The sequence below is a fragment of the Rhynchophorus ferrugineus genome, unplaced genomic scaffold, assembly GCF_030347505.1.
Source record: "Rhynchophorus ferrugineus isolate W39M unplaced genomic scaffold, kcgeb_rfMv2 rfM3, whole genome shotgun sequence".
Lineage (NCBI taxonomy): Eukaryota > Metazoa > Arthropoda > Insecta > Coleoptera > Curculionidae > Rhynchophorus > Rhynchophorus ferrugineus.
Genome location: NW_027472582.1, coordinates 56053653 through 56080024, shown reverse-complemented (window position 1 = coordinate 56080024; position 26372 = coordinate 56053653). Strand labels below are relative to the sequence as shown.

Genomic DNA, 26372 nt, shown 5'->3' with positions numbered 1-26372 from the left:
ATCGTCCAAACACATATGCCTAAAATCGCAAGATCCCCTAATTGTTATGTTCTAAACATAACAATTAAATCGGTCAAATTGTGGGAACCTGTAAATTTGCTGCCAAAAATGTAAGTTATAATCTTCCACCTTAAAGGTTCCCTTATTAAACAAATTTACTTATTAATTTGGTCCAGATCCCTGAAGCCTGACGCGATTAGATTTATTTTCTTGTCGGATAAACAAATATAACCATACGCCGTAGGGATTCAAACCCGCGACTGTCGCAGTAGTAGGAGGTCAGTTCTGTCACCTTGACCAGTATGTCGACTTGGTTGCGCTGTACGTTTGCATTTATCATTATATAAAAATAAGGAATTTTATCATAAGAATTAGTGGGATGCGCAACTGAAGCAACAGTTGAATATTGCCAGCCGATTGTTAAAAACTTCTGGTAGTACAGTGGTTACTGTTTTTAGCTTGTCGTCGCCTGATTACCAATAGTGAGTTTAATATTTGATTTATTTTTTTTAATGTTGCTTCAACGTATTATATAAACATTAACAATTAAGTTTTTAAATAAATACTTTACCTGTGACTTTAATTTAAAGCTAATTTTTCTAAATAATAAATATGTGTTTAAAGTTGTTATATTTCAATAAGCGCATCACTATTTTTTTGGGAATATATATATCTATTAATATATGTTTGCATCAAGATTATTTAGGAACTTATTTGGTGGTTGACCTGCAACTTCTTTGAAATTAGTTCGATTTCAGAGATTATATCTGTCCATGCATTGGAAAGAAAAGCTTATAAAAAGTTTTTTCTTTACTTAATCCTGACAGTTACATAATAAAAAATAACTTTAAGCTCTTTGTAATAACCTGAGTTATGGCTATACTAGCTGTTTTTGGCAATGAACCCAATAGAGTAACGACACATATAAGACGATCTCCCATATATAAAGTCGTGACTAAATTATGTTCTTCGGAACCACCATAGAATATTTAGACGGGGAAACTTGGAAAATATATTTTAATTAAAATATTTTATTTATAAGAATATATGCATAATAATAATGTAAATACTATTTAACACTTGAATAGTAAATTTATTTAAAAAACATTAAAAAACATTATCTAAACTAATATTTGTGATGTTTAAACAAATATAATTTTTTTTAATAAAAACAGATATTTTTCGTTTTTAATACATTAAATATAACACATATGAATCATATCTCTTTTATTCAATAATAAATTTAAAAATCCATTTGTACATTAATATAAAATTAAACAATTATCTGCCTGAAGTAGAAGGCGCAGATTCGTATGCTCTGAAATAATCTATGGAGGAGCATATCTTATTATTTTCAGTTTAAAATCTCACAATTTCTAATTCTTTTTAAATGTTCTAATATGGGCTGAATAACTTCCACTAATCCCAATATTGAACTTATTTGGCCATATTTTTCTTCTCGATAGGTTAGGGCAAAAAACCTGTGAAAAAAAAAAGATTTTATGTATCTCAATTCACTTATGCAGATCAAACATAATAGAAGACTTACTATTTAAATTCTAATTAAACGATAGCATCTTGGTGAAACAATGTACATTTGGAGTTATTAATATTTGGATCTATAATTATTTGGTTTCAAATGCCTGTCCATGCAGGGCAAACTTTCCTGTACTTATCTAGGGGCTTATAAGAGTTTTTTTTTTAAGTTAATCGTGGTTTACCATTAAAACTATTTCTGGGCCAAAGGCGTTGAAAAATAATCGACTCTCTTTTAATTTCATATCATAGAACCCAAGGCTTTTGTTTCATTTTAATATTTAAATAAATCATTTCTAATGTTCAATAATTAAAATACAAATATAACCAAAAATATCCTATAAGATTTCAAACCGTAAAACCAAAAGCAATAAATTCGTCAGATCTGTTTTCTTCTTCGTCTTGTCGGTGCTTTTTAAGTCTTATTTTTCTATGATGGGCCTAGGAGTTGTTTTTGATTCAAATTAAATAATTTTACCATACAGTTGTCCGTTTTTTATGCTATTACTAAATATTATGCCCAAAGTTGTTAAACATATTATATCATATAGTTAAATGTATTGGACGCTCCAAAATGTGTGTGTCACATCAATCTCACAATATAAAATATTGATTAACTTCTGTTCCAATCACATCCATACATGTATTACATAGAGTTAATTATTGTCGATGTAAAGATAAAGACAAATATAAACAAAATAACCCATGGCAAAGTTTTTACAAAACAATAATTTATTTACCTATACTTTTATATAAGGAAAATACAATGAATTATTATATATAATACATTGCATTTTCCTTGTCTTTAGATCATTAGGGTGTCGTTATAGTTTTATATTTTGTTTATTTGACCCAGGTCTACTTTTGTTAGCAAATTTAATTATTTCATAGCATCACTGTACATTGTTCTTACATCTTAGTAAGATGCTGTCTAATTTCTTCTACTATGATTCTTTGAATTTCACATTCTTCGACTTTTACTCTCTACAAATTCTAGCTACGCCTAACCTTTAAATTTAAATTAAAAATATTATCAAAATATATTATGTTTATAAATGTCTAATTATTACCAGTTACCAGTTACCAGTTACTACAATTTTTGCTACTATTGTTGGTGGACAAACCGCATTAATGACTTGACTACTTCCAACACAAGAAGAATCATATTCTTCTCTGTTCTTGTTATCGTTCAATTTTGGCATATGTTGATACCTATTCGATGTCGTTGAAAATGATGTTATAAATTTGGCAGCTAACATTCCCACTATAAATAAAATTGATGCTGTTTGCACTTACATTCGGCGCTTACCATTTTTAAATTACTTTTTTCTATTTTAAACCAACAAGAATAACACGACAATTTAATCGTTATTACTATAGAATTTTTAATGTAAAATAAAATCTTAATATTCTAGATTTTTGTTTTGTTTTGACTCGAAAAGAATGTACCACCATTAGAAAAGGAAGACAATATGGTTTACTCTTTTCTATGGTTTAGTCTATTCAGGAGAGTGCGCATGCGTCAAATCCGGAGATATTTGTGGAGTAATGTATCCTCCCAGCGACTGAATTATCATAAATACTCTTAATCAATTAATTGTTGTTGGTGGGATTGCGTTTTGCTTCAAAGAATGAATCTTGATTGATGAAATTTATTTTTCATGAATCGTCCAAGCTCGTCATAGAACTAATCACAATTTCGACATATATGAACATTATTTTATGATTATTATATTTATTATTGGATGTTATACAGTTACTATTGTCTTTATTTTGTAAATAACGTTATTTGTTTCAATAACTGTATTTTTGTTTTAGGGAATTTAAATGGAGTTAAATGGACTTCGTTTATATTTAGTGTTCTTTACACTAATATGCTGTATTTCTTCTGGTGCCACACAGGATTATGTTGTAGAAAGTAGGAGACAAATAGGTGGTTCTGGAGGCTTCTTTAATAGAGTACGATAATTTTTTGTATAAGATTAGTTCGAATAAATAAATAAAATCATATTACTTACAATTAGTTTGGAATTATAAACAGAATTTCTCAATTAAATGGTTTTTAATATGCTAATAATTTTTTATGAGTAATGCTATAATGAATTATATAGAGCAAGTAGTTAATATAATCATACAAAATAACGTTATATATATTTTTCTTTAATTGATTACGATATTTTGTTTAGAATCAAAATGTTATTCCACAAATTTATGAAATGCTGCTTCATACAAACGTGTCCAATCGTTATGCCAAAACACTCGTCACTAGTAAAGTAAAAAATCAGAGCCCTTATGCACAAGAAACTACTTTTTCTCTTGTGATACCGGACAAAGCTTTTATTTCCGGTTTTACGATGGAAATAGATGGTAAGGAATATGAAGCATTCGTACAAGAAAAAGTGGAAGCTAAAAGAACTTACGACCGCGTAAGAATATTTGATTTTTTAATTAATTATCGTGATTGATAAGATCATTATGGCTGTTGTAGGCCGTTGCTAGTGGAATTGGTGCTGCCCACGTCGCAGCTAGTGTCAGAGATTCCAATCGGTTTACAGTATCCATTAATATAGAGCCACAAAGCAAAGCAATATTTCGTCTTCAATACGAGGAACTTTTAGTAAGAAAAACCGAAAATTACGAACTGGTGCTAAATATTAATCCAGGGCAACTTATTACAAAATTGGCTGTTATGGTAAGTATTATAAAACATTTAATTTGAAACTCAGTACTTTAGTCTGTGTTATTGAACTTTAAATGATTCTTCCTTTTGATTATAATTTTGTGCTCAATATCTTTTATAATATATTTTTAACTTAACTTATTTTTAACTTAACTTTAACTCACAGTATCTTAAGTCTCAAAATTAACTATTTTCATTTCTTTGGCTTGAATTATATGCATTGAAGAATACTTTTCAATTAATTTTCCATAATTTTTCTTGTCTTTCTGATTTCTTTTTGAGATTTCTTTTATCAGATATAATCTTAATTTACAAATACTTTTATTACTATTTTTCTATTCTACTTGCAATAGTACGAAAAAGCAAGATGAGTGCGGGATTAATTTATTAATGCGGAATCGGACCAAAGGACATGAGCAGACATCGGATTAAAGTGGATGTCGAGGTATTTAGCTGATTCTGCTTGTTGAATCGGGCATCCTTCAAGTGATATAATTATGTTTGTGTTATTTCAACGTATTACGAAATTGACATAGATGTATTTCGAACTATTGGGCTGTTTTTGGCAATTGTATTTTTTCTATAGCTTTAAGCAGATATATGTATTATTTTTACACCGTAACAGGTCAAGTGAAAACTCCCCGGCCTACCATTTTCTTGGCAAAATTAATTATTAAACAATACAAAATTATTCAACATAATTCCCTTCAAGGGTGATACACTGATTATAGCGACCCTCCAACTTTTCGATACCATTGGTCCTTTGCTTCAAAATAGGCTTCAGTTTCGGTGATCACCTCTTCATTCGACGAAAATTTCTCCCCAACAAGCATTCTTTTGATATCTGAGAACAAGAAACAGTCGCTGGGGGCCACATTTGGAGAATACGGTTGATGAGGAAGCAATTCGAAGCCCAATTCATGGATTTTTGCCATCGTTTTCACTGACTTGTGACACGGTGCATCATTAAGCAGCACTATCTTTTTTTCAAATGCGGCCGTATTTCGAGGATCTCGTCCTTCAAATGGTCCAATAAAGCTATGTAATAGTCGCTGTTGATGGTCCTTCAAGGTAGTCAATGAAAAATATTTCATGCGCAACCCAAAATACAGACGCCATAACCTTGCCACCCGATTGTTACGTATTCCCACGCTTTGGAGCGAGTTCATCGTGTGCAGTCCACTCGGATAACTGTCGATTGGATTTGAAGTGAAACGACGGAACCATGTTTCATCCATTGTCTCACATCGATGCAAAAAATAGGGTTTATTACGCTTGATCATCTTCAAATACTGCTCTGAATCATCAACTTGTCGCTGTTTTTAGTCAAATGTGAGCTCGCGCGGCACCTACTTTGCACAGAGCTTTCTTATACCCAAATATTCATGAAAGATATGATGATGTACACCTTCAGTTCATATCTTTATTTTATCTTTAGAGTGTCTGCTATTTCGATTTACGGTCACTCAAAATCATTTTGTGGATTATTTTAATGTTTTCGTCGGTAACAACCTCTTTTGGGCGTTCATTGCATTCACCGTCTTCGGTGCTTATTTCACCACGTCTAAAGTTAGCATACAATCCTCGATGGTTGATTTTCCTTGCGCAGTGTCCAACATCGAAATGAACGAAACTCGGCATCAAGCCAAGTTTTTGCTCCAACTGTATTTTTCCCCTTTAAAGAGCAATATTTTATCAAAACGCGAAATTCCTTTTTATCGATTTTTTTTTCACAATAACTAAAGTTACTTCACGCAAAATGCTATAAATCACAAACTAATGGTCCGACAGCTGTCAAATTTATACACGCATCTTTTGAGGGTTAGCGTTAACTAGAAAACATATGGATTTATTTCTAATAGCGCCATCTATATGTCAGGCCGGCGACTTTTCGATTGATCCGTTATAACAGGTACAGGAATGACCCCCTGACACCCAGCATATCCAGTCAAAATACATTTTTTTACGATTTGATATATTAATATTTGAGAATGTCCCTTTCTGATAACATATTTTTCAAAATATTTCTGTTTATATTCCTTAATCTTTTAATTCGTCTGATTTTTTGTTTACAGTATTTTTTTGCCTTAATTTTGTGGTGTTTTGATTTTTTTTACATATTCTTTGCGATTTAGTGACATTACTTTAAATTACTTTGCGTTACTGAAAAATTTTCTTGAACTTATAATTAACCATTTTTTTTAAAGTTTAAATAAATGTAATTAAGTCGCAATAACTGCTTCTATTTAACCAGTAATTATCGTTTATTAATCAATTAGATTAGATATGGTTTTCGTCATGTACTTAATTAAGACCGTATTAATTTGAAATAATAAAAATTATGTAACATATTATGATGAATTGAATTCAGATCAGTTATATCAAGATAGAATCTTGAGTAAACTATTTTTATTAATTACATCTCTTCGGTAGGTTAATATAATAGAATCTCGACCTCTGAGGTTTGTGAAAATACCATCACTACGATCAGGAAATGAGTTAACTATGAACGACGAAAAGGCAGATCTTGAAGCAGATATTGACGTCGTCAATGATACAAGTGTCATTATTACTTTTGAACCAAGCATAGAAGAACAGAAATTACTAACTAGACGTTTGGGTCGTGAGGAAGGCATTGGATTGAGTGGACAGTTAATTGTTCAGTATGATGTAGTTAGGGATCCACTGGGTGGAGAGGTATGTTTTGAATTTTTTAGCTACTTATTCAATTTTCAAATTTTTAAGCTATTAAAAATTAAATCCATAGTGAAGGTGCATTAAATATAATTTTAATTGCTTTGTTATTGATGTTTTGAAGATACAATTATTGATAATAGAGTATTCTGGTTTATTCAAGATTTTCGATATTATATTTTTTCAAGTTTAAGTTTTTCCAGAGAAAAGTTTCAGTGATAAGAATGTGTTTATTGTAACTAAGTTTTATAATGGATATTACTTCGTATTTCTCTTTATAACTGGCTTGCTGCGGGAAACATTTTGAACATATTTAAAATAAAAACTTTACCAATGTTTTTACCTTTTCATGACAATTGTTCTGAGTTCAATAATTGTAGCCTAGGCTTTATATTAATATTTTTGGATGATCAAATATTTTCTCTCTCTTTTAAGTACAATAATTTTTTGGTATATATTTTAATCAGTACGAAAACCTAGTTCAAACCCTCAAGGAGTATTCTTATGTTATGAGTTGCACGTATGCATTCAATAGGAGATAATTGTTTCAACGTTGCGGTTTCATTCTTGAGAGCTATGGTGAGATTTTCATTTTACGAGTTGCTGAAATTAACAGTTTTTTTTTAAAGATCAGATATAGAGAATAATAGACACTAAGTTATGCTTCTTCATGCAAGCGTTCGATGATACGTTACATGAGTTGTGAAGGATATATTGTTGCAGTTTTAATGAGAATTTCTGCAGTACTCGGAGTATAAATCAGGTGCATCGCCTTTTGACTACCACTTTTTTAGATCGATAGAGCATGGCTTGACTGGCATGTTGGAACAGCTGGAATTTTGAAAAAGTGCAAAAATGGATATATGATTGGATTGATCTGAAAACAACATCGTTCTTTCGACATATCGAAATATATATATACTATTTTGTTTAATTTTACTAAACAAATGCCTTTTTAAAATGAAAAAATGATCAGAATATGTATGTGCCAGCGCTTAATATAAACAGTAAAATTTATTTAAATGTATTGTAATGAAAAATTGGAAAAATATTACGACATTATTATAGATTCTTACTTCATTAGTAATTCACAGGTCAGGCTATTTATACAACTCATTCAATTTCCCTATTTTAGGCAATAATCATATCTATTAACATCATATTTAAAATAGATATCTTAACGTATATATGTTGAAATATTTTTAGGTTCTTGTGGATGGCGGTTATTTCGTTCATTTTTTTGCCCCTGAAGATCTAACACCTTTAAATAAACAAGTATTATTTGTGTTAGATACAAGTGGTAGCATGTATGGTAATATTTCTTGTTGTATGCCTTACCGTTCCGTTGATCTTTAAAAAATCTCTTATAGGAAGAAAAATAAATCAACTTAAAGAAGCAATGAAAAGTATCCTAGATGAATTAAAGGAGGAAGATACATTCAGTATTATTGATTTTAATACTGTCATTAGTGTATGGAATATTGAACAAGTGAACATCGATTATCTAGAGGGCTTGGGATATGGTTCATCCTATTTTCCAATAGGGAAAAATGTAATTAAAGAAGGAATATATATATATATACATATATATATATATATATATATATATATATATATATATATATTTATATGCTATAATAATCGTTATTTTTCAGTTAACAGTTCTTCCTAATTCTTTCCCTGCATCACGCAGAAATGTTCAGAAAGCTAAACGGGTAATAGATAAATTGGAGACTAGCGGTCGTACCGATATTGAAAGAGGATTAAAAGTAGCCCTGGAAACTGTTAACAAGTTTTTCAGGCCTAACGGAAATTATCCAATGATTGTATTCCTAACAGATGGTCGACCCACTTATGGAATAATTGAAGAAATTACTTCTATAGTAAGATTTCTAAAAACTACATTTAAAAATATTTTTGAGCTAATAAGAAAATTATTTTAATTTAGATGTAAGTATTTTATTTGAAAGTTAATTACTTACATTTAGGCAAGTAATGGTTGACAGGTACTGTGTGATCTGCCTTCCTTTGGATATTTACTTAAGACTTGAAGTTATTGACATTTTGATAAAAATGGCCAGGTCACGATATTGGGTATTACTTAAGCCTTAAGGTGTAATAAATTTTTATGAATTAAAATACGTATGTGAAGTTTGGGTAATGACATCAGTAATGAAGCTGATTACGACTGGATGTTTTTTGGGATGAATTCATCTTCAGGTTGCTCGATAGTTGGCAGTATCAACGGTTGAGCTTAGCAGAATGCGCAGCCCAGATAAATACTAGTTGATAAAAATGAGTTGTGGCTAATTGATTAAAAAGAAAATATATTGTGGATCTCGTCCTCGCTACAATCACACTGTAGTATCAATGTTAGGTTTCTTTGGACTGTTTTTTACGAATGTTTATTCTAGATTACTTGATATAAGAGGGAGAACTTTATGCCATTGACATATTTTAGATTAGGTTAATAATATTTCATCTCACCACAGGAACTTGTCTACCATTCAATATAAAAAACATGTTCAAACTATTATAATATGCGTTTCTGATACTCTCTGGGATAGAAATACGCAGAATTTGCTTTATCTGCCAAATATAGAAGAATTAGCAAAGTAAGCATTTGTAAGAGTCGCCTTTTAGTTTTGATCGTAAAATTTCCTTTCTCTATATGTCATTTTAGAGAAGCGATATTTTGGCTTATTCGGCTTATTATTTCCTACTTTCTACTGCTTTCCACCGAGGAACTAAGTTTAGGTATTTTATTATATTTGCTCCATTTGTTCTAACCTAAAGACTAAGATTTATAACAGCAGTTCGTCATTCTTCAGTTGTCCATATTTTCGACCATTTATAATATATTTAAGCCATACAGATCGCAATGCTACTTATATCGTGAATATTGATTAAATCTTCAACCTATATCAATATATCTGTCCTTTACAATACTTTCCCCACGCTGCTATATTTATATAAAAGTAGTGGAGACGTGTGATATAGAATTTTTGGTGGAATAAAGTGTCAAATGAGGACAGTCTATCATTTCTGGCTTGTTTCTTTGCGAGCTCTGTGAAATCTCATTTACATAAATGCGAACGTTTCCACAATTAATAGGCTACCTATTATTATACATGGAGAAATAAGTTGTACATTAATATTTAAATAGTTGAAAATTTATTATTTTGATTCAAATTTAAATTAATTTTGATTTATTTATTTGTTAGATAACTAAACAAAATGTGCATAAAGTACCAATATATGCCTTGTCGTTTGGATCAAGTGCTGATAAAGAATTTTTAGAAAAGCTTTCATTGAAGAACCAAGGATTTAGCAGACATATTTATGAAGCGGCAGATGCCAGTTTGCAATTACGCAATTTCTATCAAGAGATTTCGTCGCCCTTATTGGCAGATGTTAGGTTTAAATATGTAAATAGAGTGAAAAATGTTACCAGGACCCAGTTCCCGAATTTGTTCAAAGGCGGTGAATTATGTATGGCTGGAATGATAGGTAGGTTTTAATCTAGTGTAAGAAATCATTTCATTTCGGTTTACATTTGTTAATTTTAGAGGAAGGTTTTATGGTGACAGATGTTCAAGCAATAAATTATAGAGGACTTGTATCCTACCGTCCAAAAATGTATCAATCCGTAGGTTCATTGGAAAGGTTATGGGCTTATTTGACTGTTAAACAGCTTTTGGAACAAAGACAAGTTGCAACGGATAAAGAGTATATTACTGCAAAAGCTTTATCGTGAGTATACATAGTTCATACTTACGTGGGAATACATTTTAAACGTAATAAAGTTTTTTTTTAACCATAATATTAAAAAATATATAGGTTAATACTCAAATCAACCTTGGTATAATGGCGCGATACTTAATTATAAACTCTATGAGCAATTAAGTAGATAGTATTAGTAGCTATATTAATCAGTATTAATATGTTAATGTTGGTTAAAATATTTAAAATTATTTGTTGCCCAGAAATGTGACATACAATCAATGTTCTATTTCACCGTAAAATGAGAAAATCCGCAAGAGCAAAAATTATGGTTTGAACTATATATTTGTTTAATTATATATTTCTTTCTAAGCTTCCAAAACAATATGTTATAATTTGAAGCACTTCACTGTGATCCTGAATATACGTTAGTTTATGCTGGGTTTTAAATGATGCCATTGTCAGGTTTGATAGATGTTCATCTGCTGCGTACTTTTAGTGGAATTCGGAGAGTACAGCATTTAGGAAAATGTCTGTGTCTATAGAGTGTTTTCTTCTACTTCTCAACTAATATATAGCTGTAATTACCGCAGGACTTGGTCTTGCTGCCTTTTTCTTTCAAACGGTTGACTAATATTCCATGCCGTTGACATAAATTAACCCGAGTTTCTGGATTTGTTTCTCAATTGGGCAGTGATTGTCGCATCTTAATCGAATGACTGAATTTGTAAAACAATCTGGGACATAGAATTTACCTCAAGTATTGTATTTGTGATATTTCAGGTTCAAAAATCTCTCGCTATAAGTCATATTTTCTATATTTCATATGCATTATCTAAGAGAAGCAAAAGTTACTGCATGATGGTCTATTTGGTTAATCTATGTTATGACGAATACTGATGCTAATCAGAGAATATTCAATGGGTTCAATTTGCTAAATAATCATATTGAACACCACATATGTTTTCAAATACTTTTTAAATAATTGCATTTGTCAGATCAACTGAAAAGTCCCCGGCCGTATACATAGATGGCGCTCATAGAATTAAATCCATTTATTTTTTAGTAGCTCTAACCCTTAATAGATGCGTATATAAATTTAACAGTCGGATCATTGGTTTGTGAATTATAGCATTTTGAGTGAAGCAACTTTTGTTATTGTGAAAAAAATGGATACAATTGAATATCGCATGTTGAAAAAATATTGTTTTTTGAATGGAAAAAATTCAGTTGAAGTACAAATTTAGCTTGATGGCGAGTCTTCAGAGACTGTCCAAGGAAAATCAATCATAAAGGATTAGTATGCTAAGTTTAGACGTGGTGAAATGAGCACCGAAGACGGTGAACGCAGTGGACGCCCAAAAGAGGTTGTTACGAAAACTATCTACAAAATGATTTTGAATGACCGTAAATTGAAATTGAATGAAATAGTAGACACTCTAAAGATATCAACTGAATGTGTACATTATATCATTTACGAATATTTGGGCATGAGGAAGCTCTGTGCCAAGTGGGTGCCGCGCGACTTTTGACTCACTTTTGACCAAAAACAACGACGAGTTGATGATTCGGAGCAGTATTTGAAGATGATCAAGCATAATAAACCCGAGTTTTTGCGTCGATATGTGACAACGGATGAAACATGGCTCCATCATTTCACTCCAAGTTCAATCGATAGTCATTCGAGTGGACTGCACACGATGAAGCCGCTCCAAAGCGTGGGAAATCGCAACAGTTGGCTGGCAAGTTTATAGCGTCTATACTTTGGGATGCGCATGGAATAATTTTCATTGACTACCTTGAAATAAGAGGGACCATCAAGAGCGACTATTACATAGCGTTATTGGACTGTTTGAAGGACGAAATCGCGGAAATATGGCCGCATTTGAACTTCTGATAGAATGAATTTTCGAGGGAGAGTAGTTGATTTGAGTCATTTTGTTTTAATATTCTCTCATAATATCTTTATTTGTTCCCTGTAGAGTTAATCATGGTAGACGATTCCAGTTCTACTACATCATGACCATTTTTATTGCCAGTGTTGGCTTCAAAAACGTTTGTAAACGTTCTCCATCTCTTATCTATGAAATCTGGCACTTTCCGTTGTCACACGTGACGTAAAATTCACCACCAATTTTGATAAGCATGTCCATTGTTTTTACTAGATGCTTGCTATATATATATATATATATATAGTATATATAGAGTGTCCAACCAATAATGATGGTTTTACAATAATTCAATACTCGTTCAATTTTCGCAGTTTTTCAACATTTCGAACTTACAAGTGGATGACTTCGGGTCTGTTACTTGTAATTTATGATCTTTTTGTTAAATTTGTTCAACTGTTATCGGTATACATCTGCAATAAAATTTTATTGGATTGCATTTGCTGGTATGTATTTCCAGATTCCACTATCTGCGTAGCAAAATTTTATGATTAATATTCCGCTTTGGGATCAATGTTAATTACTCCCCCTGGACTAGCACATAACTTTTTTATGCTAATAACTGTCGTAATTGATCCACTTTTCAGCTTCAGAAAAAATATACCACCGAAAACTCTTCTTCTTTTTGGTGGTTTCCTGCCCTTTCAGATATCTCCTATTACGTGTAAATATATGGAAATATTGAAGAATCATTTTCAAAGCTGTCTGAACTTAAAGCACTTTCCACTTCTGGCATTTTTATATCGTTGATAATGAAACTGCGAATCGTTACATGAACAGTGCCACTATTAATTGGCTTAAAGCATATTGGCGGCAGATCTCGCTAAATCAAGCAACTTTCAATAACTGTAATACTACATGGAAATTAGATGGAAATTAAATACGCGCAAGCTAATTATAGCTTAAATAGTTCAAACAGTTTTGACTCACAACACTTAACTCTTAGCCAATAGCAACACTCTTGCGCAATTTTTCCAAAATAATATTTTAAGTCTGACACAAGGTTTTGTAGTTTTATAAAAATATATTAGGCTTAATTGATAACATAATTTTTTTTGTATTATTAACTTTTCTCTAGACTAGCACTGAAATATTCGTTTGTTACGGATATTACATCATTGGTTGTTGTAAAACCGAACGTAATTTCTATACTGGAACTTGAGGATGCATCTGTCATGGACCCACATTTTTCAAGTAAGGATTTTTTCATACTTTATAGAAATATTGTATAATGATATGATTTTAATGCTTATTTTGATTTTATTCGTAACAGTTACGTAACTGTATGGTAAGGCGTCTGGACGGTTGACAAAGTGCTAAGGCCCCTTTTTTCTAATGAATTTGCCATATCTGCAAAACATATCTACACAAATAAATACAAGGAAAAATAAATTCCTGTTCTAATATGAAGAAAAATATAACTTCAATGACGTTTACTTTTTTGAGTCAAATTTTTTTGATTAGCGTCTTGTCAAGGTTAACTTTATTTTCCATTTTGATATATCTATTTTGTTATATGCCTTAAAAATTGTATTAATCTAAAAGCAATGTCTGGAAGTTCTGTTAGACGTGTTCGGGGTTTATCTTTACACTATATAAATCCAATATTTTTTAACACTGTATTAAGGGATAACTTTAATCCATCAAAGAGCTGCATATCCCTAACTTTTTATTGGCGCTTTCTAAACTAGTAGTTATCTCAGAAATAATTTTATTACATTATGTTTATATTGAAAAAAATTACATTCTCTACTAGAATTAACACAACAGCAGCTTAGTATCTTATAATATAAATATTTAGTTCTCTAACGCATTTTACTGCTAAGAAAGGTTATTACCTCATTCCGATTCGAAGTTATCAATTAAGGTATTTATTGAGTTCGGCATTTTCATAGTAATCCCAAATACTAACATTTTTAATTAATAGTATGCAATGTATTTATTTATAATGTTTTCTTTTTGTTAAGATAAAGGGCGGGAATTTACAATCCGGCCAGAAATGACAGGTAATAAATGAAAATGTAGTTATTGCAATAACATTAATGTGTAATCATTTTTAGCCGCACCCATCGACTATGACATAAGTAAGTATTTTTTTATTTATATTATTAAAACATTACTAATACATCCAATATAACTTGTTTAAGGGAATGCAACAGTTGTAGGCTATATAATTGTATACTTTTATAAAGTAATTGTATTAGTAAATAGTAGTAAATTAATTGAATTTTTATTATTGAATAGTATCTTTGTGATATTGCTAAAAATTACAATTTGAATAAGATTTGCTCATTGAGAAATATTATGTAGACCTTGATCACTAAAAAGAATGAATATTTTCGCAATAAAATCTCATCAATGTTTCATAAATTAGTTTACACTAATATTAATATCTGAATAATTTATCATTTTGTATTAACACCATACTGTACTACACGAGTCAAATAATTAAAACCTCTTGAGTCGTCTTGTCTACTACGCGTCGTTGAATAAAATATTTGACGCTAACATCTGATCTGGTTACTGTATTCATTTCTAAATCTATGTGAAGATATTTTTTTGTACTTCGGTGCAATGAAGCGTTAACAGTAATTCTCAGTGCTATGTTCTGAAACTTACGAATTATGTTCAGATTGCTTTTATTGACACATTTCCATATCTCAAAGTCGTATGTCCACTCATTATGTCCACTCGTATGTCCACTCAAGCATAAGGACATGTATATAGGCCATACTTATGACCAAATATTCAATATATTCTTCCAAATTTAGTATCCAGTTTTATATTTTTTTACAATACAATATAACCGCAGCTTCGCCTCCAACATTATTCCTAAATATGTTGCAGTGTTAGCATATGACTTAGCTATTATTTAGTCTTATAGTGATGTATTGATTATACATAAAATGTATGTATGTCTCTTCCATATAAAACTACTCACTACTTACATTCTTTACTAGAATTAACACAACAGCAGCTTAGTTTCTTATAATATCAATACTGACTTCTCTAACGCATTTTAGTGCTAAGAAGGGTTATTACTTCATTCCGATTCGAAGTTATCTATTAGAGACGCAATGTGTTTCTGAGTGGATATTTATTGAGTTCAGTATTTTCATAGTAATCACAAATATTAACATTTTTAATTAATAGTATGAAATGTATTTATTTATAATTTTTTCTTTTTGTTAAGATCCAAAGCCCGAAAATCTAATCCCGCCAAAAATAGCAGGTAATAAATGAAAATGTAGTTATTGCAATTACATTAATTTGTAATCATTTTTAGCCGCACCCACCGACTATGGCAGAAGTAAGTATTTTTTTATTTATATTAGTAAAACATTACTAATACATCCAATATAACTTGGTGAAAGGAATCCAAAGTTGTAGGCTCTATAATTGTATACTTTATAAGTAAATTAATTGATTTTTTTTATTAATGATTAGTATCTTTGTGATATTGCTAAAAATTACAATTTGAATAAGATTTGCTAAGTGTGAAATATTATGTAGACCTTGATCACTAAAGAGAATGAATATTTTCGCAATAAAATCTCATCAATGTTTCATAAATTTGTTTACACTAATATTAATATCTGAAAAATTTATCATTTTGTATTAACACTATACTATACTACACGTGTCAAATGGTTAAGACCTCTTGAGTCGTCTTGTCTACTACGCGCCGTTGAATAAAATATTTGACGCCAACATCTGATCTGGTTACTGTATTCATTTATAAATCTATGTGAAGATATTTTTTGTACTTCGGTGCAATGAAGCGTTAACAGTAATTCTCAGTGCTATGTTCTGAAACTTACGAGTTATGTTCAGATTGCTTTTATTGACACATTTGCATATCTCGATGTCGTATGTCCACTCATTATGTCCACTCGTATGTCCTCAAGCATAAGGATATGTATATAGGCCATAGTTATGACCAAATATTCAATACATTCTTCCAAATTTAATATCCAGTTTTATATTTTTTTACAATACAATATAACCGTAGCTTCGCCTCCAACATTATTCCTAAATATGTTGCAGTGTTAGCATATGACTTAGCTATTATTTAGTCTTGTAGTGATATGTTGATTATACATAAAATGTATGTATGTCTCTTCCATATAAAATTGCTGGTTGACAGATTTAGTTTATTTAAAATTGATTCTCTATTGATTAGTCCAATTTTGTTTATAGACACTTGCAATTTCAATGCTCCTTATATGAAGTGAATCTGTATCTCTGCATATGAACATTCTAATGTCAATATAGTAATGAAACAAAGATGTTAACATTATAGTATATTAATGCATATAGTACTGAAATACTAAAACTACTATTAATTAATCGGCTACTATAGAGTGTATGCTAGAGTTGTTTTTTATATTTACATTTAAATTTGTTCAAAACCACCGATGGAACAGCCAATAATAGAGGACAGAAATTATGTATTAACTTTCAAATGGGGGCATCTTTACCTCTTTATCTTTAGTTATTGCATTCCTCGTTTTTATGTTTCTTTGCCTAGTCACTTTAATATCACTATATATATTCGGACATTGACAACTGACGGATGGCCTGGTATTGTTAATTTCATATGCAAACATGTAAGGAAAGTGATGGAGTTCAAGTAAGCGGGTACTTAGTAAAATAAAAAGAAAAGTTATTATCTGAAGCCACTTGCCCAATTGGCCAAGTTGCATGAGCGTTCGCTTCTTATGATGTAAAGTATATAATATAATATTTTAGAAAATCACATAAGTTTTCCAGGGGTTGTACAAGCAATGAATTTATTCTATTAAGAATTGACAGTTGCTGATTGAGTTGATGTATAAATCTAGAGACGCAAGACAGGATCATGAAATATAAATACATTGCTTAGATAGCTGTGGCAAAAGTGATTTTTTACATTGACATTGATTAGGGCCATAGAGAACGATTTATATAATAAATGACTAATATTGTCCTGTAGGTCAGAATGGTTATGGAATTCAGAATACATTCTACTCGAGTGCCAACTATGGACTGATAATTAAAATAAGTGTAGCATGGTGTTTATCAATCCTCATATCACAATGACACAAACAACACCATGAAAACCATATGTATATAGCTATGTAGCTGATCTCATAAATAAACATATACTATGAACAAATAAAAAAAATTTCGGAAGAAGTGTCCAGAGTGATTAGATCGATCTCCTGTATTTTTGTAATAAGGTATTTCACCTCCAAGACAAACTGTAAAGGCTATCTAATTTACCAAATCGTTCTCTCTAATAATTGACATATCTAGGTTCAAAAATATTTCAAAATGTCAAGACCGAAAGCAAGATTTTGAATATAGGATATTAAGCCAAACTAACAGCATTATAGATTTATAATCTTTTGTAAACGTCGACTTTTGTGACTGAAAACGTGCACTTGCGATGCGTATCACTTTTCTTGTTCCACTAGGAAATGCTGAAACGCATTATTAACTGAGAGATTTACGGTGATCATGTTCCATAAGAACATGTAAAATGTGGTTTCACTAATCCAAATGTGGTGATTTTAATTTTTAATTCAAAGGACGCCGTTGTATGCCGGAAATCTTTGAAGATGCATAATTGCAAGAGTTATTGAATGATGTTCCCACACAAATTTAGTTGTTAGTAAAGTTGAATGTGAATGGAGTCACAATTTGTGAATTATTACAAGTGGTGCGAAAGGTCAAATATATAGGGAGATGGGTGCCACCTGAATTGAATGACAGGCAATTAGAAAATCAGAAAAACGTCAAAAATTGATATGCTACCTCAACGGCATGATAGAAATTTATTATTATTTTTGAATCAATTAGTAATGGATAATGAACAATGGATTTATGACAATATCACTAAGTGAAAAGAACTGTAAGTACAAATCTATTTGTTTGCAAGTTTGGGTCGGTGTCGTGTATTATGAATTGTTGACAACTTGTTCCTGAACTAAAAAGTGAATCCGTATATCTGCACATGAAATACCATATAAGTATACATGTATAAGAATTTGAATATGCACCAGTACTTGAATATATAATGACATTAAATAATTTCTTCCAAATAGCCAATACATCCTTCAAAGTATAATATTGAGTTCTATATTTTCCATAAATGAGCCTTACAGCCCACCATAGGCTCCAGTGATATTCCTAAATATTTTGTAGTGTTAGCATATGACTTGGATACTATTTATTCTCTTACATGTAAAATTGGCGGTCGACAGATTTAGTTTCATTAAAATTTATTCTTCATTGCTTGGTGCTCTTTTGTTTACAGTCTCTTGCAATTTTAGTGCTACTTATATGAACAATTATATATTGTGTAAACCTTAAAAACTGAATCCGTATACCTGCACATGAAATATCATTAAAACATTAATCGAGACGATCGATTATCGATAATCAATACGCTTCTTCTTTAATTTAAAGATCAGGTCATCAGTTTCAATGGTTTGAACAAATTTTAATCAATTAAAGTTCATATATGGTATATCCAATAAAAGAGTGAACTTATGTCATCTAAATTTATGACGTCAAAGCGTAAATAGTAATATAGCGTATAAAAGTAATATTGCAATATTTAATTTTGACTTACAGTTTATTTTGGTTTTGATATATAAGTTTATAATGTTAAATAATACACTTTTACATTATTTACATAGTAACATAATTTACATTATAGTATATTTAATGCATATATTATTGAAGGGCTTAAACTACAATTTATTAGACAGCCGCAATAGTTTGTAGGTTATAGTTGATCGTACACCTATGGTATCCTCAAGACGCCTAATCCACATAATTAGCAATGGTGATACATAGAAATAATGTGTTTTACTTTCATTTGAGAGCATGTTTACCATTTTATGTTTAGTTATGTTTTCTCTCGTTGCTGTATTTCCTTCTCAAGTCAGTTTGATATCACTGTATTTTTCTCTAGTTTCTGCTGTTAATTAGTCTTATTGTAAAGCTTATTCTAAAGTTTATATATGTCCGGTATTCAGATCAGGTGGTGTTAAACGTTTTAGTCTACGCACTTCACTATTACGTCGCATATTTAGCTGATTAGCGAGTACATTGGGATGCACCGACACTCTTTCGAAGTACTTCACACAAACACGTTGAATTACAGTCGTTATAGGTTCTAGAGGAATATTGCGTTCTATCACTTTATTTGAAATATAGTACGGAGCATCAACAATGGCACGCAACACTTTATTTTGGAACCGTTGAATGATGGATATATTAGATTTGCTAGCGGTACCCCATAGTTGGATTCCATATAACCAAATAGGCCTGAGTATAGACTCATACAGCAACACCTTGTTATCTAATGATAACTTGGATTTGTGCTCGATGAGCCAATACATTTGATATTATTTCAGACGAAGTTGTTTTTGTTTATAGAGAATGTGCTTCTTCCAGGTTAGGCGTCGATCTAAGTACAAACCAAGATATTTAACTTGCTCTCTTTGGGGGAGTTGACGATGATTGATATTCACTGGTGGACATGTTCTTCTACGCAGGGTAAACGTTATATGCGTGGATTTTGTTTCATTGGCTTTAATGCGCCATGTCTTCAACCATAATTGTATTTGCTCCAGGTGGGTTTGTAGGTTTATTGATGCTGTGACTGGATCTTCATGGGACGCTAATATCGCTGTGTCGTCTGCGTATGTTGCCACAGTAGTTATTTTTGTGGTGGGAAGATCGGCCGTATACAGAAGATACAGTACTGGATCCTGTATACTACCTTGCGGAACTCCTGAATATATGGGATTTAATTCGGTATGATCATCGCCTTGATTTACAATAAAATGTCTATCAGTGAGATACGATTTTAGTAACTGATAGTCCGGATGAGGGAGAAGTTTCTTTAGTTTAACCTGCAAGACCGTATGCCGTACTTTATCAAAAGCCTCAGATATATCTAGAAAAGCCGCCGAACAATATCTTTTGGCATTTAGGTCAGTGTTTGTTTTATTTACAAGTCTATGCACTTGTTTTATAGTCCCATGCTTATTGCGAAACCCCAATTGATGTTCTGGAATAATTTTTCTTTTTTCTATTATATAGTTTAGCTTCTTAATATACAGTTTCTCGAAAACTTATAGGCCAGTAGGAGATCACATCTTCTGGTATTTTTCCTAAATGAGGAGCAGTTGGTTCTATTATTACACAGAGAAGGGGGTTTATCTTTGATGGCTATTTTTGAAAAAGTGTTACTATTATTGGTGAATGATCAGAGGACAAGTCAAAACATGATACTGCATGACACTTTTTTGTATCAATATTTTTTGTAATACAGAAATCTATAATATCTGGTTTTTATTTCTGTCTGAAGGCCAATATGTTGGTTCTCCAGTAGAGATATGTTGTAAGTTATCTGTCTTTATTGCTTTTAGCAGTTTTCTACCTTTTGAGGTTATTATTCTTGAACTACACATTAAATGTTTTGCATTTTAATCTCCTCCGGATATAAATCTATTACCTAGCGTACTGAAGAATTCTTAATAGTGTTCTGCCTTGTTGTTATGTTTGGGTGGGCAATAAATTGCAGATATTGTTAATGGTCCATGGACATCCTCCATAGTTATGGCTTGCAGATAGTCTGCAAAATTTTTCTTTTTCGAAATGCTTTATATCATCTCGAATGATTATGGCTATCTTCTGGACTTCTCAATCGTTTTTTGTTAATGACTGTAGTCCATTCTGATGGTGGAGTTTGCGTTATTGCTGATTGTTCTAATCTTAAATCATAGTGTGCAGGTGATTTGGTTGAATCGCTGTGGTTTGCCATTTTTAAATTTTTAATATTTTATTTTATTTATTTCCAGGGTATAAAAAAATAAAATAAATACATTGTTTATTTCACGCACTTTATTTTTCATTTACGTTATTTTTTGCACTACTTTTTGACCAAAAATACTACAAATGAATTTCAAAAGGACTGTTGTAAAATAAGGGGAAATAATTTTAAAACACTAATAAATATGAGATCCAGTCTTTTTGTCTGGTCACGTAAACACGTATTCACTACACTTTAGGTCTGTTGAGAGACGGATAGCCGCATCTGTTATGCGTTTTTAACACTCAATTAAATAACCGTAATAAAATACTGGGGTTTTTTATAGAAAGTTATTTTTCTAGAGCTTGGAGCGTATTGAAAATACGTCTTCACCCGAAGTGTGGAATATAGATATAAATATAAGGAAAACCCATTCCTGTTTCTAATATGAAGAACAATGTATCTGCAATGAATTATCGATAAATGTTATGACGTTTTTTAAGCAATTTTCATTGTCTGTTTGTCTGTTTAATGTCTTTTCTCCATATGGTTTATTGTTAAATATATCTATATCTATACACAAATTGATATAGAAAATCTTCATTAATTATATTATATGCCTTTAAAAATTGTACAATTTTAAAAGCAATGTCTGGGTTGTGTTAAAAGTCTTTAGGGGTTATCTTTACATTATTTAAAAAACATAGGATGCAGTGTATTAAGGGAGGACTTTAATCCATCAACGAGCTGCATATCTCTAACTTTTATTGATGCTTCCTAATCTAACAAAATAATTTATATTGAAAAGAATACTCACTACTTACAATCTTTAATATAATTATTACATAAGAAGGATTATTACATCGTTCTGGTTCGAAGCTATCAATTAGAGACATAATCTGTCTCTCACAAATATTAACAATTTTAATTAATAGTATGCAATTATAATTATTTTTGATTTTTTCCTTTTGTTAAGATAAAGGGTGGCCATATGGTATCTGGACAGGATCAGGAGGTAATAAATGAAAATATAGTTAAATGCAATAATATTAATATGTTATCGTTTTTAGTCTCATTCAACACCTATGGATACAGTAAGTATTTTTTTATTTAGATAAGAAAAATCCTAGTAATAGGTTCAAATAGGGACTTTGAAATGTTTAGACGCTCTGTGAAACATATATCGGTAAAAATAACTTGGTAAAGGGAATGAAATAGTTGTGGGTTATATAATGTTATACTTTATAGGTGAATTCATTAAATTTTTTATTATTCAATAATATCTTCGTGATATTGCTAAAAATTACAATCTGGAGAAGATTTGTTCAATGAGAAATATTATATAATCCTTGATCAGTAAAACAGTGAATATTTTCGCATCAAAATCTCTTACGTTTCATCAATTTGTTTACACTAATATTAATATCTGCATTAGCAATGTGCTCATATTTTGAACTAACACTATACTATCCTATACTAGTTAAAAGGTTTAGACCTCTTGAGTCGTCGTATTTCAGTTTATGTATTAGTTTAAATTATTTAAACATGATGATATATTTCAATTAATAAAACAGTGAACTCACGTCATCTAAATTTATGACGTCAAAACGTCACAATATTGCAACATCGATCTTTGGCTTTTAGTTTATTTTGGCATTAATGTACAACAACATTCTAATGTAAATAAAATTAACCAGCTACTGTAGTTTGTAGGTTAGAGTTGTTTTATTATGTTTACATTTAACTTTTTTCCAAACCACCTATGGTATCTCCAAGACATCTAATTCACATAATTAATATTGGTACTAAGAATTTATGTATTTTACCTTCATTTGAGAGCATCTTTACCTTTTTATGTTTAGTTATTAATTTCGTTACTATGTTTCTTTGTCTAGTCAGTTTGATATCACTGTATTTCTTGTTAGTCTCTTCAGTTACTATAAGTGCACCTAAAAATATTATATTTAATTATTAAGTTATTCCTAAAGCATTTGCCATATCTGCAAAACGTATCTACAGGTATAAATATAAGGTATAAAAGAATTCCAGTTTGTAGTATGAAGAACAATATATCAGCATTGAATTATTAAAAAAAATATTTTCATTAACAAAACTTAATCAACTTTTATTCTAACTTTTATATTTTTCCATCAGCTTTTGTTGTCTTTACACTCTTTTTATTGGCGTTTAGAGGTAGCAACGTTAATGATAGCGGTAAACAATTTGTTGTAGCGGCAGAATAAATAGTTCCTAGTTACGAGTATAAATACGCATAAAAAATTCTTTCCCCCCGCCGTTATAGAGGGCGCGGGTGTACCTCTCACAGGCGGTAAATACTTAACTTTCTTCCCTGTTATTAGGGACGAAAGTACGTACTTTCGACCGAGGTATGAAATAAAATTATTAAATGTTTTTTTGTAATGTTTAAGAGATTTGGTTAAGTTTTTCTGAAAATACATCCAAAAACTTCAGCTTACAAATTATCAAATTATATATTACAAAAAAAATTTCGGCCAAAAATATCGATATTTTTGCAAAAATTATCGATGTGTCGATATATTTTCGGTATTTCCACCGCACCTTGCAAACCTATTTTCGTATTGCCAGCAGTACATTTTATCTAATAAATAACAAACATTTTTAGTTTGCTCATCAAGCTTTTGTAAAAGCAAAATTAACTTAAAAATTCTTCCTAACCACAACTCTCGTAAATAACAAGACGTAGCAGTGAAGTTCTAGTTTAAAACTTTACAAATCTGTTTACTCACTGATCAACCTAGAGTAAATTTATTCTATAATTCTTATATATTAGCACAAGATAAAACCTATAAAGAGAATTATTCATTGAAACATTTTGATTATATTTCTATAATTTTATCCCATAAACATATTGCAAATTGCATTTAAATATATGTAAATTTTTTTATATATTGATTATTTTCCGAATTTAGTAGAGCCTCCTTTACTGACAAGTTCAGGAAACTTTTCCTGGATTGAGGGCGTCCTTCATAATAATGAGACCCTTTTTATAAATGCAAGTAAGTTTTTAATTTACATTATGTCTTATTAACATATTTTGTTTATATATGTCTATTTTTATTTTAGAGTATTATACATTAGGATTGAATGAAAAGTTTGGCGAAGGTCAGGAATGTTCCAATTCGGTGAACAATTCTTCTGGTCGTTGTACATTACTCCATGAATGCCCAAGTGTTCACGATTATTTAACAGATTTCCAGACCTATAAGAAGTACTTTTGTAAGAGAAGAAAGTATGTTGCTTAGTAAAAATAAGATTTATTCTACTTAACATTATGATACGATTTGTCGCGAGTCCAAAATATGAATGTGTATTTTAATTTTCAGATATGCAGGTGTTTGCTGTCCAACTCTCAAACAGTAAAGCTATGTAGTTGGTTGATTGTTATTAAAAAATAAATATACAAAATGTGAAATTTGATATCGTTTTTGCTGTAATATGTTTGTGCTGTAATAAAGAATAATAATCAACTTATTGTATTTAAAATAAGATAGAATGCTGTTTCACAAGTTCGAACATGTAACCGATTGAGCCAGCGGAAGTTGTCACTTTGTTAAACGTGTGCAAAATTCTTCAAAATCTTATAATAAGCGGTTATAAAGCGGCAAAGGTTGTTTTAATGCCTTGTTCTAATACATTTCGCCGCTGTTTTTATTGAAAATATTTTTAGCATTTTGCAGCTGCACTGAATATTAGTACGGTTACGGTCACTAAGATATCTCAAAAAAATCAAATACAATATAACTTTAAATTCACCAAAAAGAACCGGTGACGAATCAAGATCCGCTTAAGGTTAGCTGTATCAGAGTTCAAATATATGAAATATATAAAAACAATAAGTAGTTTTTTAAGTTGAAACATTTATTCCAGAGAAAATTGTTAGTCTTGAAAGTGCCCATAAAGAGCTGAAAGATATGCAGCTGTTAGAGGGCTGTAGAACATCCCTTCATACACTGTTGGGTAATATAGGATTTAAGTGGTGTAAAGATAATCCACGAAGGGGTTGAATGGGACATCCAGAGATTGCTTTTAAAAGAATACAATATTTAAAACCATATAGCAAAATCAAGGAATATTAGATATCGATATTTCAGAATGGTACATTGGATTACTCATGGCAACGTGATAAGAATAAATATAGTGTAAAGGCAACAAAAGTTGATGGAAAAAGGTAAACCTTGGAATAACTATCGATTACAATTTGTTACTCATAGTTCTTCATGCTGGAAAAATGTATTGAAAAAAAGACTTCGGGTGATTACTATGGACAAATGAACCATAACATGTTTTTGCTGTGCAATTAAGGAATGGCTTAAAGTACATAAAATAAGTTTTGAGGAAATCATGTTAAATAATGAACTATTTCAAATTGTTACTTGGTAAATATACCTGAAATATTTAATAAAATTTTATGTAATTTACTTTTTTAGAAATAAGCCTGAGAAAAGATACGTGGCAGATCCGATTGGTGAACATTACGACTACAGAGTTCATAGTCTTTCTCCCTATCACTACATATTTAATCCAATCGAGTTGATATAGGGTATTGCAAAGAATTATAACAATATACATTGAGATCGAGAAGACCAGTCAAGCCAGAACTGTCTGGGTTTACGTAAACAAGCATTGTCGGCAATAACGCCTTCGGTTTGGATGAGCTCAATCAGACATTTTGAAGAAGAAATTGGCAAATGGTGGAATCGTGAGCAGGTTTTTAATAGATTGGAAATAAACAGCTTAGTTATTTACTTGAATAGTTATTCTGAAAGTGACAGTGATTGAATAAAACTTTATGAATGTTGGTTTATGATTCAATGCTGACGATCACCAAGACAAGGTGATGAAAGAGGAAACCACTAAAGGTCAGTATACAATTAATATACTTTAGTTGTAGGGAATTGTATTATAGTGAGTGAAAGCTTTATGAGCATGTGTGTTG

The 26372-nt window shown here is 30.8% G+C and overlaps 1 protein-coding gene across 2 annotated transcripts; it reads left to right on the top strand.

Moving 5' to 3' along the window:
* Nucleotides 1-354: 354 nt before the first annotated feature.
* On the top strand, nucleotides 355-24900 carry LOC143194214 (inter-alpha-trypsin inhibitor heavy chain H4-like). Of its 2 annotated transcripts, none has more exons than XM_076400813.1 (20): nucleotides 355-482; nucleotides 3355-3495; nucleotides 3723-3962; nucleotides 4025-4228; nucleotides 6650-6913; nucleotides 8117-8222; nucleotides 8281-8462; nucleotides 8566-8793; nucleotides 10135-10420; nucleotides 10480-10663; nucleotides 13661-13776; nucleotides 14550-14588; nucleotides 14643-14666; nucleotides 15776-15814; nucleotides 15869-15892; nucleotides 22371-22409; nucleotides 22465-22488; nucleotides 24349-24432; nucleotides 24500-24665; nucleotides 24760-24900. In XM_076400813.1, exons 2-20 carry the CDS (start codon nucleotides 3364-3366, stop codon nucleotides 24794-24796), a joined length of 2418 nt encoding a protein of 805 aa, XP_076256928.1. In that variant the 5' UTR covers nucleotides 355-482; nucleotides 3355-3363; the 3' UTR covers nucleotides 24797-24900. The 2 variants fall into 2 exon arrangements, with proteins under 2 accessions (XP_076256928.1, XP_076256927.1); XM_076400812.1 differs by having other exon boundaries at nucleotides 24346-24432.
* The last annotated feature ends 1472 nt before the right edge of the window (nucleotides 24901-26372 follow it).

Coding starts and splice junctions, on each gene's coding strand:
- LOC143194214 (XM_076400812.1), top strand. CDS start 3,364: ATGGAGTTAAATGGACTTCGTTTATATTTAGTGTTCTTTACACTAATA. Junction 3,963..4,024: donor CTAAAAGAACTTACGACCGC/GTAAGAATATTT, acceptor TGGCTGTTGTAG/GCCGTTGCTAGTGGAATTGG. Junction 6,914..8,116: donor GGGATCCACTGGGTGGAGAG/GTATGTTTTGAA, acceptor AAATATTTTTAG/GTTCTTGTGGATGGCGGTTA.